The sequence below is a fragment of the Dromiciops gliroides genome, chromosome 2 (genome assembly GCF_019393635.1).
Source record: "Dromiciops gliroides isolate mDroGli1 chromosome 2, mDroGli1.pri, whole genome shotgun sequence".
NCBI classification, from domain to species: Eukaryota; Metazoa; Chordata; class Mammalia; order Microbiotheria; family Microbiotheriidae; genus Dromiciops; species Dromiciops gliroides.
The window spans coordinates 427,517,532-427,534,585 of record NC_057862.1 but is presented as its reverse complement, the minus strand read 5'-3'; the positions used below and the strand labels follow the sequence as shown (position 1 = coordinate 427,534,585).

The following is a 17,054-nucleotide window of genomic DNA, read 5'->3' as shown; positions in this document are numbered from 1 at the left end:
ACTCCAAATTCAGTCTTTGTTTCTACTTAAACCACTGGTTGCCAAATGGGGCAAGTTAATCCCATCTATTTTGGGAAGAGCCCAACCTAACCCTTCTTCTGTCCTCTATTTCTCCTATCAGAAACACTCGTCTACTTAGTATAGAAGTCATTAAACCCTCCCATCTGGAGCTTGCATCATTAAACAACCTTGTGGTCTTCAGAAACCAGGCAAGAGAGAGAGAGGAGAGACAGAGACAGAGAGACAGAGGTATAACTATGTATGTATGTTGTACGTATGTATGTGTTTGTATATGTATATAGATATAGATATATGCATTTTGTTCAGGAGTAAGGGGATTCCCTACTAAAAAACATTATGTCCTTAAGTGTCATAGTTTCACCAATATTAGGAAATGTGTGCTCCCATCTAAAATATGCTTGTCCAAACTCCTCATATGCATGTCTCCCTTTGAAGACAGCCTAGGGAATCATGCCGGAAATTCAGTAGTTCAGTCAGAGTGAGATGCCAAAATAAAAAGAGAAAGAAGGGAAGAGAAACACTATCGTCCTGACAGAGGCAGAATATTACTCTCCCCGTGAATTCATAAATTTCATTAACTTTTCAATTACTTTGGTAGGCTACTGGCAAGCCTGGAATCTGCATCATTGGTGAAAGGCACCCAAGGCCTTTAGGGAAATTTCTGTTTCTTCCTCCAGGAAGACCAATCTAACCAGTTGATCAGTGAGCATTTATTGAGTGCCCATTGTGTGTCTGACACATCTGGAGGGCAGGGATTGTTTTATTTTTGTCCTTGTATCTGCAACTTTTAACACGGTACCTAATACCATAGTGGAACCAAAACCAACATAGGATATGACTCTTTCCCTCATGGAGTAGACAAGATGATTAGGGGACACAGTTCAACTTTAATCCTTTTGGCCATGACACAATGAAAGAGCGGCCAGTATGAATGATATGTGCTAGGTGCTTTCGAAGAAAGGAAGAGTCAACATGGATGAGAATAATCATGGAAGATCTTTACGGAAGACAAAGGACTTGGCCTGGGCCTTGAAGAAGGATTAAAATATGAATGGAATATCTAGACCTGTTAGGTTTTGGATGTTCTCTGGATATGTGACAATAAGATCCTAACTTCAGAGATGAGTGTCTAGTCAACTCTCTCACTTTAGAGATGACAGAACTGAGGCCCAGGGAGATTGTGCTTTGCTCAGAGTTTCACAGGTAATAAGCAGCAGAGGCAAGATTTGAACCAGAGGTCTCTTTGTCCAGATGCAGCGTTCCATCCAACTCCTCTTCCCCCTCCCCTTTCCTCCACATTTTGGAAGAGAGGCCTTATTGTCACTCATTGACCTAAGTTCCTGGGGGGAAGCATGGGAACTTTCTTCCTAAGTGCTTTGGACATGATCTAAAACTTCTCTCTCATCCCTGAAGCTGGACATCAGATCACCTGCATTATGTCCTAGGGTCCTGCTTCAAATCTTCAAAACTCTAATGTACATCCCAGAAATTACAAAAAGCTGGCAAACATAAGCAACAAGCTAGTCATTGTTCTGCAATTTCTTTTTTCTTTTCAACGACAGGACAGCCACGACTGAAGAAAATAATCCTCACCTTAAAACCTTGGCTCACTGAGGAAGGACTGAAGAGCTAACTCCTTGTGCCTACATCCCTCTCCCTCCCCCCCCCAAATTCTCCAATTTTACTCAGATGTCAGCTCCCCTTTATGTATTGCAATGCAACCTGGAGCTATATTGGGATAGGCCCAGGTTTTGGTTTTGCTTTTTTAAAATAAGTTTGACAAGTTTTATCTTTGCTTCTCTGAATCTGTTTCCCCATCTGAGAAATGAGTAGGTTGGACTAAATCATCTTTGATGTCCCTTCCAGCTCTGACATTGCATAAGTCTATTATTCCCTGGTCTAGATGACTGCTTTAATTCTCTCTTGGTCACTGGTTGCTTACTTTGGTGTAGAGAAATAAATTCACTGCAGCAGTGAGAATGTGAAAGGGTGAAAGATACCATAATTTCCACTCTACTCTGACTGTGCCTGATGGAGTTCAGTACTCAGGAGCAGCTTGCACGCAGCTGAGATGGGCCTTCAAGCTCTGGAGGAAGAAAAACGAATGAGACACAGGAACCGATGGGCAACAGAGAGCACAGTTTTCCAATGTCCTTGTTGTGGCAGGAGCTGCGGCTCCTGTATCGGACTGCACAGCCACACTGTGGCCTGTGGCTCTTCAAGGCACTGATCCATGGTCATCCTCGACTGGCGGAGGCCTACTCTGATATGACTCAGTTGGGTTTTTTTTGATTTGCAAAGAGAATCACATGCCCTAGTGGGAGTTTTAGCTCTTTTCTTCTTAATGGACCCCAGTGCTCTTTTTTTGTGCAAGTTTAAATTACTGAAAAATACACATATGTGTATCTATATAAAAACATGTATATATAAATATATACACATATATACATATATTTATATATACATGTATATATATGGCAGCTAGGTGGCACAGTGGATAGAGAACACTAGGCCTGGAATCAGGGAGACCTGAGTTCAAATCTGAACTCATACTTACTATTCTGTGTGACTTTGGAGAGGTCACTTAACTTCTGTTTGCCTTAATCCACTAGAGAAGGAAATGGCAAAAACCACTCCAGTATCTCTTCCAAGAAAACTCCATGGAGAGTATGGTCCACAGGGCTATGAAGAATTGGACACAGGGGGCAGCTAGGTGGCATAGTGGATAAAGCCCCAGCCCTGGATTCAGGAGGACCTGAGTTCAAATCTGGCCTCAGACACTTGACACTTACTAGCTAGCTGTGTGACCCTGGGCAAGTCACTTGACCCTCATTGCCCTGCCAAAAAAAACAAAAACAAAATAAAACAAGAATTGGACACAACTCAACAACAACAATATATAAATATACAGATATAGATGTAGACATATCTATTTATAGCTATGGATATACATGCCCATATATACACATATATGTATATGTGTATATAACCTTTTAAAAAAATGTTGGGCCTAATCTGACCAGAGGAAAAAAAAAGTAGCAAGAGTGGCACCTAGAAGAACTTTCATTCCTTCAGGTACCAAAGATACCATGAATTTGAAAGGTCAGTGGACGTGTCTAGCCTGTGAGTATCACTCATAACTGCACACTAGGCAGCTACAACCTTCAGTGGATAGAGAACTGGACCTGTAGCCTGGGCCAAGACACTCTGTCTCTGTTTCTTCATCTGTAAAATGGAGATAATAAAAGTACCTACCTTCCAGGCTTGTTGTAAGGATCAAATGAGATCTCTGTAAAACACTTTGCAAGACTTCAGGCACAAGATATTTTCATTATAACTATTACAAACAGTCAGATGAACCCTGCTCTCCAGTCTTACCAGGAAAAATGGGACCCAACCTGCCAATGGTCATGCAGCTATTAAGTGTCAGGGGCAGGACTTGAACCCAAATATTTTAAATCTAAGTCTATCACACCAGCTGGTGGCACAGCGGATAAAGCTTGGGACGGATGGTCAGGAAGACCTCAATTCAAATCCAGATTCACAGAGCTGCTAATTAAGTGACCCTCCTTAGGCAAGTCATTTAATTCCTGTTCACCTCAGTTTCCTCAACTATAACATGGAGATAAGAATAGCACCTACCTCAAATGAGATAGATAATAATTGTAAAGAGCCCTTGCCACATAATAGCTGCTATATAATTACGTATTCTTTTCCTTCCTCCAGTAGTACTAGGCATTTGGTCTTGGAACTTCAGATTTAGACCAGGAGCAAGGGGTTCTGGGACCTCGCTATGCCTTCACATGATCAGATCTATCCCTACTGGAGATGTGATGCAGTTTTATCAATAAATATTTAACTAAATTGAACCAAATTAGCTTCCACTGAGCTTCAGTCTCATTTACTCCTTTTCCTTGTTTTTTTCTCTCTTTCATTTTCCCTTTAGCCCCTGATATCTCTATTTCTTTTCCCCTCTTCTTTATGCCCCTTTTCTTCCATTCTCTCCTTTTATGTATTCTCTTTCCCCTGCTTCCTGCACTCTCTTCTTATTTCTTCTCCCTCCCTTTCTTCTTCTATTCTTCCTTCTCTCTCCTCTACCCTTCACTTTCCCTCTCTTCTCTCTTTCTTTGTCTTTCTGCTGTGGGAGAGGCTTCAGGAGAATGCCTTCAGTCTTTGTGATCACCCTAGTCTGAGATAAGGGTCAGCTAGTTCAGGGCTAGGGATTTGGACAGATCTCAAAAATAGGGTAGTGAGCATCATTCCAGCTAAGTAGTGGAAGCATTAAACTCAGAACCTCCCTTGAATAAGCAATTGAAACCAAAATAACCAGTCTGTGAATCACAGTCCCACCCCCATAGTGAGCTGAATCTATTATCTTTGTGAATAGCAGCAACAACGAGAAAACCTTTTGGATAGCATCTGGTTGAGTTTGCTATTCTCCCTCTTTCCATTCCTATTTTCTCTGCACCCCCACCCCCATTCTATCCCTCTTCCTCCTTTTCCAGGCAGAGCTTCTTTGGACTGGTCCCTGTCCAAACAAGGGCTGCTCTAGCTTCCCCCTCTCTACTGGGCATCTCCTTAGTCCCGCCCCCACATTTTTACAAGGAAGACCAGACCTCAAAATAATGAACAACAAAAAAGCCTAACCCAGAAGAAGCCTTCAGGGAAAACACTGTGATTAAAATATAAACAGAATGACAGATGCATATAGTCCTGGGGAAAGGCTTTAATTATAAAAAATCAGGGCGCTGGGGAACCACTTTCCTGACATTGCCCAATTGAGACCCAGATGGCTCCCAGAGGAGCAACCTTGGCAAGAACAGCAAACATTTAGCAAGTGAAGACTCAAGTCCCCTTCTGTCTTCTCTCACTATTGGTAGGAAGTAGATACCCCCAGTTCTCCCTCTTCCTATTCAACATCTACCTGTGCCTCTGGCCTGAGAGTCAAATGTTGCAGGGAGGGGAGCTCTTCTTAAGGGACCAAAATATAAGTAAGATTGTTGCTGTTATTATTGTTTGTCCTTCATTCTCACAAAGGACTGTGAAATTGGAGTGATGTCATGACTTACACTGGATTTAAGTGAGGAAGGGCTGTGTTAGGTCACCAACTTCACTCTCTCCTCCAGAACCATCTGGGTCCACTGACAAGATATCTATTAGGGGGGGCAGCTAGGTGGCACAGTGGATAAAGCACTGGCCTTGGATTCAGGAGGACCTGAGTTCAAATCCAGCCTCAGACACTTAACTAGCTGTGTGACCCTGGGCAAGTCACTTAACCCTCATTGCCCTGCAAAAAACAAAAAACAAAAACAAACAAACAAACAAAAGATATCTATTAGGATGACTAGAGATGGCCCCCGATGTTTTCCAGGCAATTGGGGTTAAGTGACTTGCTCAGGGTCACACAACTAGTATCTGAGGTGAGATTTGAACTCAGGTCCTCCCAATTTCAGGGCCTGTGGTGTGTCCACTGCACCACCCAGTTGCCCATGAGTAAGATTACTAGAATGAGAAAGGTGTAACAGCATTTTTTTGACAGGTGTAACCTGCTCAGAAGGAAAACAACATGCTTACAACTGAGAAAGGTTTGTGCTGAAGGGGAGGATACGGGGAGCCAGAAGGAATCCCTTCAGGGACTTTTAGCTGTGACATATTATAGCTCTTTTCTGGGTTAGATCCCAGGACTCTATAGGATATGGAGGGTATTGCTTTGCAGACCATACAAGGAACTTGTGGTGGGAAGATGTGGTTGTTTGACGTGTTTCCCACCAGCACAAAGGGCAGTTGCAGGCTTATGGCAGGATGTTTTTGGAGTCTTGTGGAAGGCTTTCCATGACTCATGGTCATACTACAAGGCATCTTGTACCTAAAGTTGGAGAGCCTAGATATTCTGGTGACCCTTGCAGAAGAGAGCAAAGCCAGCACCACTAGAAGTTCCTTGTACTCCAGAAGACCTCAGCTTGAAGACATATTGTGATATGTGCTCCTCATATACACCTAGACCCTAAGAGAAAAGTACATTCTCCTCGATCTTGGCCAAATAGGTGGACAGAGCACTGGACTTGGAATCAGGAAGAGTCATTTTCATGAGTCTTCTGTCCTCAGACACTTACTATTGTGTAACCCTAGGCAAGTCAATGAACCCTGTTTGCTTTAGTTTCCTCATTTGTAAAAAATGAGCTGGAGAAAGAAATGGCAAAATACTCCAGTATCTTTGCCAAGAAAACCCCAAAATGGGATCACAAAGAGTGGGACACAACTGAATAACAACAGCAATCTAGAATCTTTTTCTATTTTTATATAGAATCTTTTTCTTTCAGAGATACCTCCACCATTCATCCATCCCTTCTCCAAACTTGGGAATTATGTCTTGAGTCCATTTTACACATGTGGACAAATATAAATTATGCACAAAGGTATTTTATCTCACACTTTAGTTGGGATATTGAGTCACAAAATTCAAATAGACATAATATCCTAGTCATAGATTTAAAGCTGAGAGAGATCTTTGACATCCAGTTCTATTGTTTTATGAATAAGGACCTGAGACACAGAAAGGTTACATTATTTGCCATGAGTCACACAGCTACTAAGTGTGTAAAGTGGGATTTGTTTGTTTGTTTCTTTTGGGGTTTTTTTTTTTGGTTTTTTGGTGAGGCAATGGGGGTTAAGTGACATGCCCAGGGTCACACAGCTAGTGTCAAGTGTCTGAGACCAGATTTGAACTCAGGTCCTCCTGAATCCAGGGCCGGTGCTCTATCCACTGTGCCACCTAGCTGCCCCCACATAAGGTCGGATTTGAATGTAGGTTTTCCTGACTTCAGGTGCAGTGCCCTAGCCACTAAGCAGCATTTTTCTGCCCATTCTTTTCCATTTCTATGCTAGCTTCCTTAGTCAGCTCAGCTTAGTTGATTTCCCTGTCTTCATTCTCTTCCAATCCTTCCATCCATAGGACTTTTCAGAACAGAGATCATGGTGAATTGGAATAGTTGAGGGGGAGGGACTTTAGAGAGGAGGTAAGACTTTGTCTGGATATCCAAGGATGGAGAAGCAGAGATGAGGGGAGCGGACATTCCAACTAGGGAGAATGATTGTGGCATGGATGAAAACAAAGGGGATGAGTCTATAAAGTGTGCATTAGTCATTTTTGTTCCTTTTCCAGATCTCTGATTTCATTGGTGTAAGGAACTCCCTCCCCCAGTGCAGATTAGCCATTCATTTGTAATTTATGATCTTAGAAAATTGCCTGAGACACTGAGATGTTAAGTTCCTTATCCATGGATTCACACAGCTAGTATGTGTTGGAGTCAGGTTTTGAACCCAGAGCCTACCTCATACTTACTCTCCTTATGTCTACCTGATAATATCACATGATTCTATTCAAATCAGTAATCATTTATTAAGCACCTACTATGTGCATTAAACTCGAGGGATACGAAAAGAGACAAAAGACAGTCCCTGCTCTCAAGAAGCTTACAATCTAGCAGGAAAGACAATGAGCAAATATATACAAACAAACTATGTAAGGAATAAATAGGAAATAATTAATAGATGGAAGGCACTAAAATTAAGAGGGGTAGTAGGGCACAGTAGAGAAAGTTCTGTGGAGTCAGAGATAATTCAAGGCATTGTGGTAGTCATCATGACAAATAGACAAAGACAAATAAAAAAAACCCCTCACCTCAAGTAGAGGACTATTATATATATATATATATGTATATATATGTATATATGTATATATGTATATATATGTGTGTGCCTGTACACATGTGTGTAGTACATGCGTGTGCATGTACATGTGTGTATGTGTGCATGTAGATATAATACATATATATGTCAACTGTAAGTTTAGACATGACACTATGAGAAAGAGGGAGGGAAAAGAAACAATTAGGGAGACCAGAAAAGTTTCTCATAGGAGGTGGTATGTGTGTCAAGCCTTGAAGGAAGCCAGGCATTTTAAGAGTCCCATATAATTAGCTCAGTGAATGAGGGAGGGTGGTGCCCCATCCTTGACCAATTTGGCTTTCATTCTTAGCTTTTTGCCATTATAAAATCAGAGCCTCCTCTTCCTGGATGAAAATTGGGTCACTGTAATTAGCACCCATTAATATTCAGGGACCTCCTCAGCCCCAAAGCATCCCTGGAGCTGCTTAATAAATGGTTTGGGGTATTTATTGATAAGTGGTTTGGGGATGACTGTGACAGAGTAACTTGAAACATCCACCTTCAACTGTTTCTCCAGCAAAGCATCAAATAAACTGTACACCATGGGAGAGCACCTTCTGAACCGTTAGAGGGAGGCAGAGACAGCCAGGAGGGGGAGGCCCTGAGCCTTCTCAGCTTCACTGAGCCTAGCTCTGATCACAGCAGAAACTAGCCACAGTAACATTTCTTCTGCAAAGAATTCATGGCAAATGTCAGGGCATGCTGGGGAATATTGTGGAAAGAGCACCAGTCTGGCACGGATGGAAGTGAACAAAAGGGTCAAGTTGTAGGTATTTGGGGTTTTTTCCTCTGTAAAAAGTGAGAGTTGGGCATTATGATCACAAAGAAATTCCTTTTGCTCGAACATTATATGTTGTAACAGCAGTTTTCAAACTTTTTAGTCTCAAGGATCCCTTATGCTCTTAGGAAATTATGAAGATCTTAAAATGCATTTGTTTATGTGGGCTATATCTATGAATATTTGCCATATTAGAAATTAAAATTAATAAAATTTTAAAATACTTAATTCATTTAAAAATAACAACAACCCATTATGTGTTAACAAAAATATTTCATGAAAAATAACTACATCTATCAATATTTTTTTAAAAATTGAGAAGAGTAGCCATGTTTTAGATATTTTTGTGAATCTCTTTAATGTCTGACAGTAGAAGACGGTTACATTCTCATATCTGTTCCTGTAATCTGTTGTGATAGGTTGTTTTAGTTCAAGTATATGAAAAAAAATGACATCTCACAGTGATATAGTTGGAAAAGGGAGTAGCATTTTAACAGGCCAATAACATCTTCATATTATTATGAAAATTATTTTGACCTTTCAGGCCTCTCCCCCAAAAGAGTCTTGGGGGCCCTCAGGGGTTTGGGGACGACACTTTAAGAACCACTGTTCCAAGGATTTAGAGCTGAAAGAGATCTTGGAGACTCCCTCATTTTATAGATAAAATAACTAAGGCCCCAAAAGTTAAGTGTACTCACCCCAGGTTACACATCTAGCTGGCAGTAGCACTGGATTTATAATCCACACTTTCTGTCTCCAAATCTGGTGTTGTTTTCCCCATAACTCTATCTCTTATTCTCATGTTTTATGTTTTGAGGACCTTTCCTTCTCGGATGGTTTGTGTCCAAGGGTCCCTTTCAGACCTGACATGCATGCCATGGTTTTAAAACTTCAAGTTCTGAATCTAGCCTAAGATTCTCTTCTGTTCCTGGCTCCTTTCCTCCAGGACTGGGCTGCTTCTGTTCTTTTCAGTGTGAGATGTCATGGTCCCCAACTTCAGCCCAGAGTCAGAGTCGAGTGGTATCACTCGTGTTGTTTACTTCAGGGAGCACGACAACAAAGCTAATTAGAAACTCAAGCTTCCCTCTTCCCCATCTGGATTTGAACAAGCCAAACCTGACAAGTATGTGGGTTTTCCTGAGTTTACAAGGAGGAATTCTACACCTTGAATAACAACTTGTTGCAGCCACTTTAGCAGAAGCTATGGTGATGGGAGGCAGGTGGAAATATGAGAACTATATGTGACTTTGGACTATAAAATATTAGAATATAGAGTGTCAGAGCTTAAAGAGACCTTAGAGACCAACTTAGGATGTGTGGGCTGTTCAAGGAGGACTAGCACCTCTGGTGTGAGGGCTTGCCAAGCCCTTTTGAGGGCTGCTCATCCACCTTCGCTGTCCATCCAACTCTCACCAGTGGCTCCAAGAAGCTATAGCATGCAGAGCTGCCACACCTCAGTAAAACTGTCTTGGCAGATGAGTTAACTAGGTTGAGGGTAACCACCAGGCCTCAAACCCATAGGTGAGTTAGGGGAATGTCTACCCCAAGCATGAATGGGCTGATGAGAACAGTTTTTTCCAACAGCCATGAAAGTGGCTGAAACAGGCGTTGTAGATTTCTTAGAGCTTGGTCAGACATCAAAGACACCAATGTCATCCATAAGATCCCGGGCCAGCACCAGTTGTCTTGACTTTTAGGTTACCACCCCACTTCAGTGATTCTGGAAGAGAGAGTGAGGCTGACAGTTTTGTACAACTCTGCCTCACTTAGATCCAATTTATGCATAAGGGGCGGCTAGGTGGCGCAGTGGATAAAGCACCGGCCCTGGAGTCAGGAGTACCTGAGTTCAAATCCGGCCTCAGACACTTAACACTTACTAGCTGTGTGACCCTGGGCAAGTCACTTAACCCCAATTGCTTCACTTAAAAAAACAAACAAACAATTTATGCATAAGTCAAGACATCACCCCATGATGTTATTGGTCCTCTTCTAAAATGAAGGACAAACAACAGAGATCCACTTAGTACCTCTTTCCCATTAGCACATTAGTGTGGACTGGTTTGCATGATTAAGCATTTATCACCTTGGCTTCTTTCGTGAAGACCCAAGGTGGTGAAACAGGAAGGAAAAGTTTGCAAGTTTGGGAGATGGGGTGAGCCTGAAGCTGAGGGCAGGGAGTTGTTTTGATGGGCCCTTGGCAGCTCAAATAACAGGGGTCATTGAGATATGGAGGAAAGCCTTCTGACCAAACCTTAAAAATGAAGACTTTCATTAGAAAAAATAGAAGGAAGAAGGTTAAGAGCCAAAGGAATTGAGAAAGGAAAAATAGGCCTATTTTCCCAAATCCTAGAATTCTAGCTCAGGAAGTATAACTTCATAGAATCGTAGATAGAGAGCTTGAAGAAACTCCCTCAATTTTACACAGAAGGAAAACTGGGACCAAAGCATTTAAGTGACTTACCCAAGGTCACATAAATAGTTCTGGCACTGGTGGGATTCAAACACAGGATCTCTGAATCCAACCCCGCCACACTCTTTTCTCTTAACCGTGCTGCTTCAATTAAAATATTCTAGGCCCTGTCCTAAGTGCTGTGGATAAAAAGAAATCGAGGAACTTACAATCTAATGGAGTAGTTTCTGGATGCCTTGCCCCTCCACCACAAAATAGTGGCCATCTTAAAAATTTTTTTAAAAATAATAAAAACGTGGGTTTGCATATTGTTATTGAGACATATAAAGCCCCTTTATAAATGGTATCTTCTCTCTGCATCTGGAGCCTTCCCTCCCTGTACCAGGGTTCTGGATAATTTCTCTGAGACCACAGCAGCAGCGCAAAACACTTCCCCGTATATTTATTACTAAATATAAGAATCCAGGGGCCTGTGGAGCATGAAATTAGGAACAAATGTAAAGGAGGTCTAGACAGGAACTGTTCAGCTTATGGGCCTCCTTCATATGCTATATACTTTTCTACTCATTGGAGACTTTAAAGCTTCCAGGTAGAAAGAACTTTTTAACAAGACAAATGTGTTTCTCAGGAAATGACTGAAGTCTCCGTTGTTTCTGAGTGTGAGGCAACTTGGGGAAAAGGAAAAGTCTCTGCTCTCCAACTTACTACTAGTACTGTGACCTTGGACAGGTCACTTCCCCCTCACCAAGGCTCAATTTCCTTATTTGTAAAGTGACAGAGGGTTCCTAACCTTTTTGTTTGTGCCGTGAACCCCATGGGCAGTCTGGCAAAGCCTATGAACCCCTTCTCAGAACAGTGCTTTTAAATGTATAAAATTAATCACATACATGACAAATGAAACAAAAGGTCAGTGTAAATAAATGTCATTTTTTTTCTCTCTCCCAAGTTCACAGATTCCCCTGAAATCATGGACATATGGGGATCAGCAACCCCCAAGTTAAGAACTTCTGGTCTAAATGGTCCCCAAGATTCCTTTCAGCTTCGACATTCTATGAAAAATGTTTCTAAAAGTTAGCTCAAGAGGTTATGGTGATACAAGTGCTAAGCATGAGGCATGGATTGGGGTCACAGAGGGTGGGGGACACATAATACAAAGGAAGAGACACTGTATGTTTTTTTTCAATAAACATTTTTAAAGTTTTGAGTTCCAAATTCTATCCCTCCTTCCCTCCCTCCCCTGCCCCTCCCGGAGGCAGTAAGCAAACAGATATATGTCATACATGTGTAGTTATGCAAAACATTACTGCATTAGTCATTTTGTATGAGAAAACTTGAATAAAAGAAAAAAAAGAAAGTGAAAAACAGCACGCTTCAATCTGTGTTCAGTCAATATTAATTCTTTCTTTGGAGGTGGATAGTATGCTTTATCATTAGTCCTTTGGGATTGTCTTGGATCATTGTATTGCTAAGTATAGTTAAGTCATTCATAGTTCTCATCAAACAATATCGCTGTCACTGTGCACAATGTTCTCCTGGTTCTGCTCACTTCACTGTACATCAGTTCATATATGTCTTTCCAGGCCTTTCTGAAGTCATTCTGCTTGTCATTTCTTCTGGCACAGTAATATTCCATCACCATCATATACCACAGCTTGTTTAACCATTCCCCAATTGATGGACATTCCTTTGATTTCCAATTCTTAGCCACCACACCAACAGAGCTACTATAAATATTTTTGTACAAATAGATCTTTTTCAGGGGCAGCTAGGTGGCACAGTGGATAAAGCACCAGCCCTGGATTCAGGAGGACCTGAGTCCAAATCCAGCCTCAGACACTTGACACTTGTTAGCTGTGTGACCCTGGGCAAGTCACTTAACCCCCATTGCTCTGCAAAAAATAAAAAATAAAACAACCAAATAGATCTTTTTCTCTTTGGGAGGGATGAAGAGACACTATTCTTTTTTTATTTATTTATTTTTGGTGATTTATATTTATTTATTTATTTATTTTAATTTTATTTATTTATTTATTTTTATTTTTATTATTTTTATTTTATTTCTTTTTCTAGCTATACAACTAGAAAGCCAAGAGTTTCCTTTCATCATTAGAGATATGATCTTATAATCATATCTGAAACAATTGGAGAACAGTACAAGGTAGTCCAACAGAAAGTACTGGACCTGGAGTCCAAGGACCCAAGTTCCGATCTCAACACTGCCATTTAATAGCTATATGCTATTGGGTAAATTACGTAACTTCTCTGGGCCTATTTCCTCATTGGCAAAATGAGAGTATAATACACAGTTAACAGGCATGACCTGGATGAAGATGTAACAAAAGAGACTGTGAAGAAACTGTCAAACAAACAGGTAGGAAGAAAACCAGGAAAGAGAAGTTTCCTAAAAACCTAGAGAGAAGAAATTATCAAAGAGAAAAGGATAATTGACAGCATAAAAGCCTGAAAAGAGACCCAGAAGGATGAGGATTGAGAAAAGGGCCATTAGATCTGGCAAATAAAGAGATTGTGGTAATTTCGGAGAGAAAAGTTTTGTTAAATGATGAGATGAGAAGTCAGACTGCAGAGAGTTAAGAAATAAATGACAGGAGAGGAACTGGAGGCTCTTGTTAGAGACATTTCTCTTGGAGTTTAGGCAGAAAAGGGATGGATCCAATGAGGAATTTTTGAGGATGGAAGAGACATGGGCTTATTTTTAGGTGGCTTTCCCTACCAGATCATTATCCATCTCTTGCCCCAAGGCTCTGCCCTCTTCTCTCTGTATTAATTTTCTCTTGGTGATTTCATCAAACTCCTATGAATTAAATTAACTACCCAGATAGTTCTCAAATCTACATATCCAATCCTAATTTTGATCCTGAGTTCCAGTCCCAGATCAACAATTGCCTGCATGGATTTTCCACTGGGATCTTCCACAGACATCTCAAACTCAACATGTCCAAAACAGAACTCACTGCCTTGCTCTCAAATCACCCATTCCTCTTCTGAACTTCCCAGTTTCTATTGAGGGCACCACCATCCTTCCAGTCACCCAGGTTCACAACCTTAGTGTCATCCTGGACTCTCCCCTCTCTTTCCCGCCCTCTTCCCCAAACCGTAATTGGCAGCCAGGTTTTATCAATTCTGTTTCCATTAAGAAATCTGTTCTCTTTCCATTCTCACAGTCACAGGCTCTCTCACCTTTCACCTGGCTTATTGCAATAGTCTAACTGGCTGACCTATTTCCAGTCTCCACTCTTCAATCTATCTACCAAGTAGTCTTCCTAAGGCACAGATCTAACCATTTCATTACCCTGCCCCAAAATCTTCAGTGGCTCCCTATTGCTTCTAGGGCAAAATACAGACTGAGCCTGGCATATAAAACCTTTCACAATCTGACTCCATCTACCTTTGCAGAAAGGACTTCCCATTATACACTCTGTATCCCAAATTGGTCTCTTTACTGTTCCCTTAACTCCCCAACCCATTGCACAGGCTGCCCTGCCCTGCCTCCTTCCCTCTGCATATTAGAATCCTTAGCTTCATTTAGGGTTCTGCTCAGCTGCCACATTCCACCCTAAGCCTTTTCTGATCTCCCTAGTTATTAGTGTCTACTCCCTTGTCAAATTACCTTGTGTTTACTAATCTGTTTATATATTGTATCCCCCAGTAAAAAGGTATACTCCTTGTTTGGGTTTCTTGGGGAAGTTTTGGGTTATTTTTAGTCTTTATATTCCCAGCACCTAGAAAACAGTCAATAGAATTTTTTAAATGCCTAATGTGTACCAGTAACTGGGTTAAGTATTGGGGATACAAAAAGAGGCAAAAGACAATCTTTGCCCTCAAGGAGCTCACAGTCTAATGGGGGAGACAACAAACAAACAGATATGTACAAATAAGTTCTTCAAGATAAATAGGAAATATATATTATATATGTATATACACATACATAAATACATGATAAGCAGGAAAGGATTAAGAAAGGGAAAGCACTAGAATTAACAGGGGTTGGGAAAGACTTTCTGTAGGAAATAGGATCTTAATTGGGACTTAAAGGAAACCAGGGACAGTAGTAAGCAGAAATGAGGAGGGAGAGAATTCTAGACCTAGGGGAAAGCCAGATAAAATGCCGAGAGCCAAGAAATGGTTGTGCATTGAACAGCAGGAAGGCCTGTGTCATTGGATCAAAGAATAGGTAGGAAGGTGTAAGAAAGCTTGAAACGGTGGGGCAGCTAGGTGGCGCAGTGGATAAAGCCCCTGGATTCAGGAGTACTGAGTTAGAATGCGACCTCAGACACTTGACACTTATTAGCTGTGTGACCCTGGGCAAGTCACTTAACCCCCATTGCCCCACAGCAAAAATAAGAAAGAAAGAAAGAAAAAGGGGAAAAAAGAAAGCTTTAAAGGGAGAAGGGGACTAGGTGATGAAGGACTTTGAATGCCTTGCACATAGTTATCAGTTTTATCTTCTTCCACTCTGTCCTGATCAGACTCCATCTAAAGTATTATGCTTAGATTTGGGTACCACATTTTAGGAAGAATATTGATGAGTTAGGGCAGATCCAAAGGAGAGTGATCAAGGTGTTTAGAGGCTTAGAGACCATGTTATATAAGGATTAGCTCAAGGAACCGAGACTACTTAGTCTAAAAAAGAGAAGACTTTGGAGTTAAAAAATAATAAAAGGGATGGTTTGAAACAAACATGAGCAAACTCGTATGATACAGAGTGAAGTAACCAGAACCAGGAGAATAATTGTATAATGCTAGCCACATTTGAGGCAGCTGGGTGTTACAGTGGATAGGGCACTGGGCTTTGAATCAAGAAGATCTGAGTTCAGATGTGACCTCAAATACTTACTACCTGTGTGGCCCTGGGCAAGTCACTTAATCCCTATTTGCCTCAGTTCTTCATCTGTACAATGGGAGGATGGTGACACACTGGAGAAAGAAATGGCAAACCATTCCAGTATCCTTACCAAGAAAATCCCATAGAATTTTGTCACAAAGACATATGACTGAAAACCAAAATCGGCCACATTATAAAGATAACTTTGAAAGCTACAAGAACTCTAAGCAGGGGGCAGCTAGGTGGCGCAGTGGATAAAGCACTGGCCTTGGATTCAGGAGGACCTGAGTTCAAATCCAGCCTCAGACATTTAACTAGCTATGTGACCCTGGGCAAGTCACTTAACCCTCATTGCCCTGCAGAAACAAAACCAAAACCAAAACCAAACAAACAAACAAAAAAAAGAACTCTAATCAATGCAGTGAGCAACAGGATTCCAGAGAACCAGTCACCCACATCTTGAGAGGCCAGTGATAGACTCAGGATGCAGAATGAGGACATGGCTAATGGGAGAATTTATTGTGCTTGACTCTTCATACTTGTTACAAGGGTTTTCTCTTTCTTTTCAATGGTGGGAAAAGAGGGAAGGTAGGAGAAGAGAGAGTAAATAGATTTTTTGTTCACTGAAAGAAATTAAATAATTAAAAAAAAACTTTAAGAGATCGTGATAGCTGGTTGTTAGGACTTGAAAGGCCATCATGTAGAAGAGGAATTATACTTGTCCTGCTTGGCTTCACAGGGAAAAACTAGAAGCAAGAAAGGAAATAAGTATTTATTAAGAACCTACTATGTGCTAGGCACTTTACAAATCTGATTTCATTTGATCCTCACAACAACTCTATGAGGTTGGTGCTATTCATATTTCCATTTTACAGCTGGGGAAACTGAAGCCAAATAGAAGGTAAGTGACTTGCCCAGTGTCACAAAGATAATAAGTGCCAAATTTGAACTCCTCTTCCAGACCCTAAGCCTAGTGCTCTAGGCATTGTGCCACCTAGTTGCCCATTTCCTAGCAATGGGTAGATTTTGCAAGGGGAGTGAATTCCAACTCATTAAAAGGGAAAATGTCCTAACCAAAAGCGTCAGATGGGGATTGGGTGCTCAGGAGGTTGGTATCACTGGACATTCTCAAGTGGAGGCTGGATAACCACTAGTTAGTATTATTGGACCAAAGATTTCTCTTCCCATACACCTCAGACTGGTAACCTCTGAGGTCCTTGACATCTCTAGTTTCTGAGTTTAAGTGGAGTGGACTGACTAAGGAGGTAGTGGTC

General features: G+C 41.2%; 1 protein-coding gene across 5 annotated transcripts in view; it reads left to right on the top strand.

The window, feature by feature from the left end:
• Nucleotides 1–17,054, top strand: part of FAM163B (family with sequence similarity 163 member B) — a 64,653-nt gene that overhangs the window by 33,606 nt on the left and 13,993 nt on the right. For 3 of the 5 annotated variants that reach the window (XM_043988959.1, XM_043988960.1, XM_043988964.1), the window contains one exon: nucleotides 122–249. The exons of the other annotated variants lie outside the window; for them this stretch is intronic. In XM_043988959.1, the coding sequence (XP_043844894.1) occupies nucleotides 122–249 (128 nt within the window). Of the gene's footprint in view, nucleotides 1–121; nucleotides 250–17,054 lie in introns of those variants that run through there. 5 annotated transcript variants of the gene reach the window in all.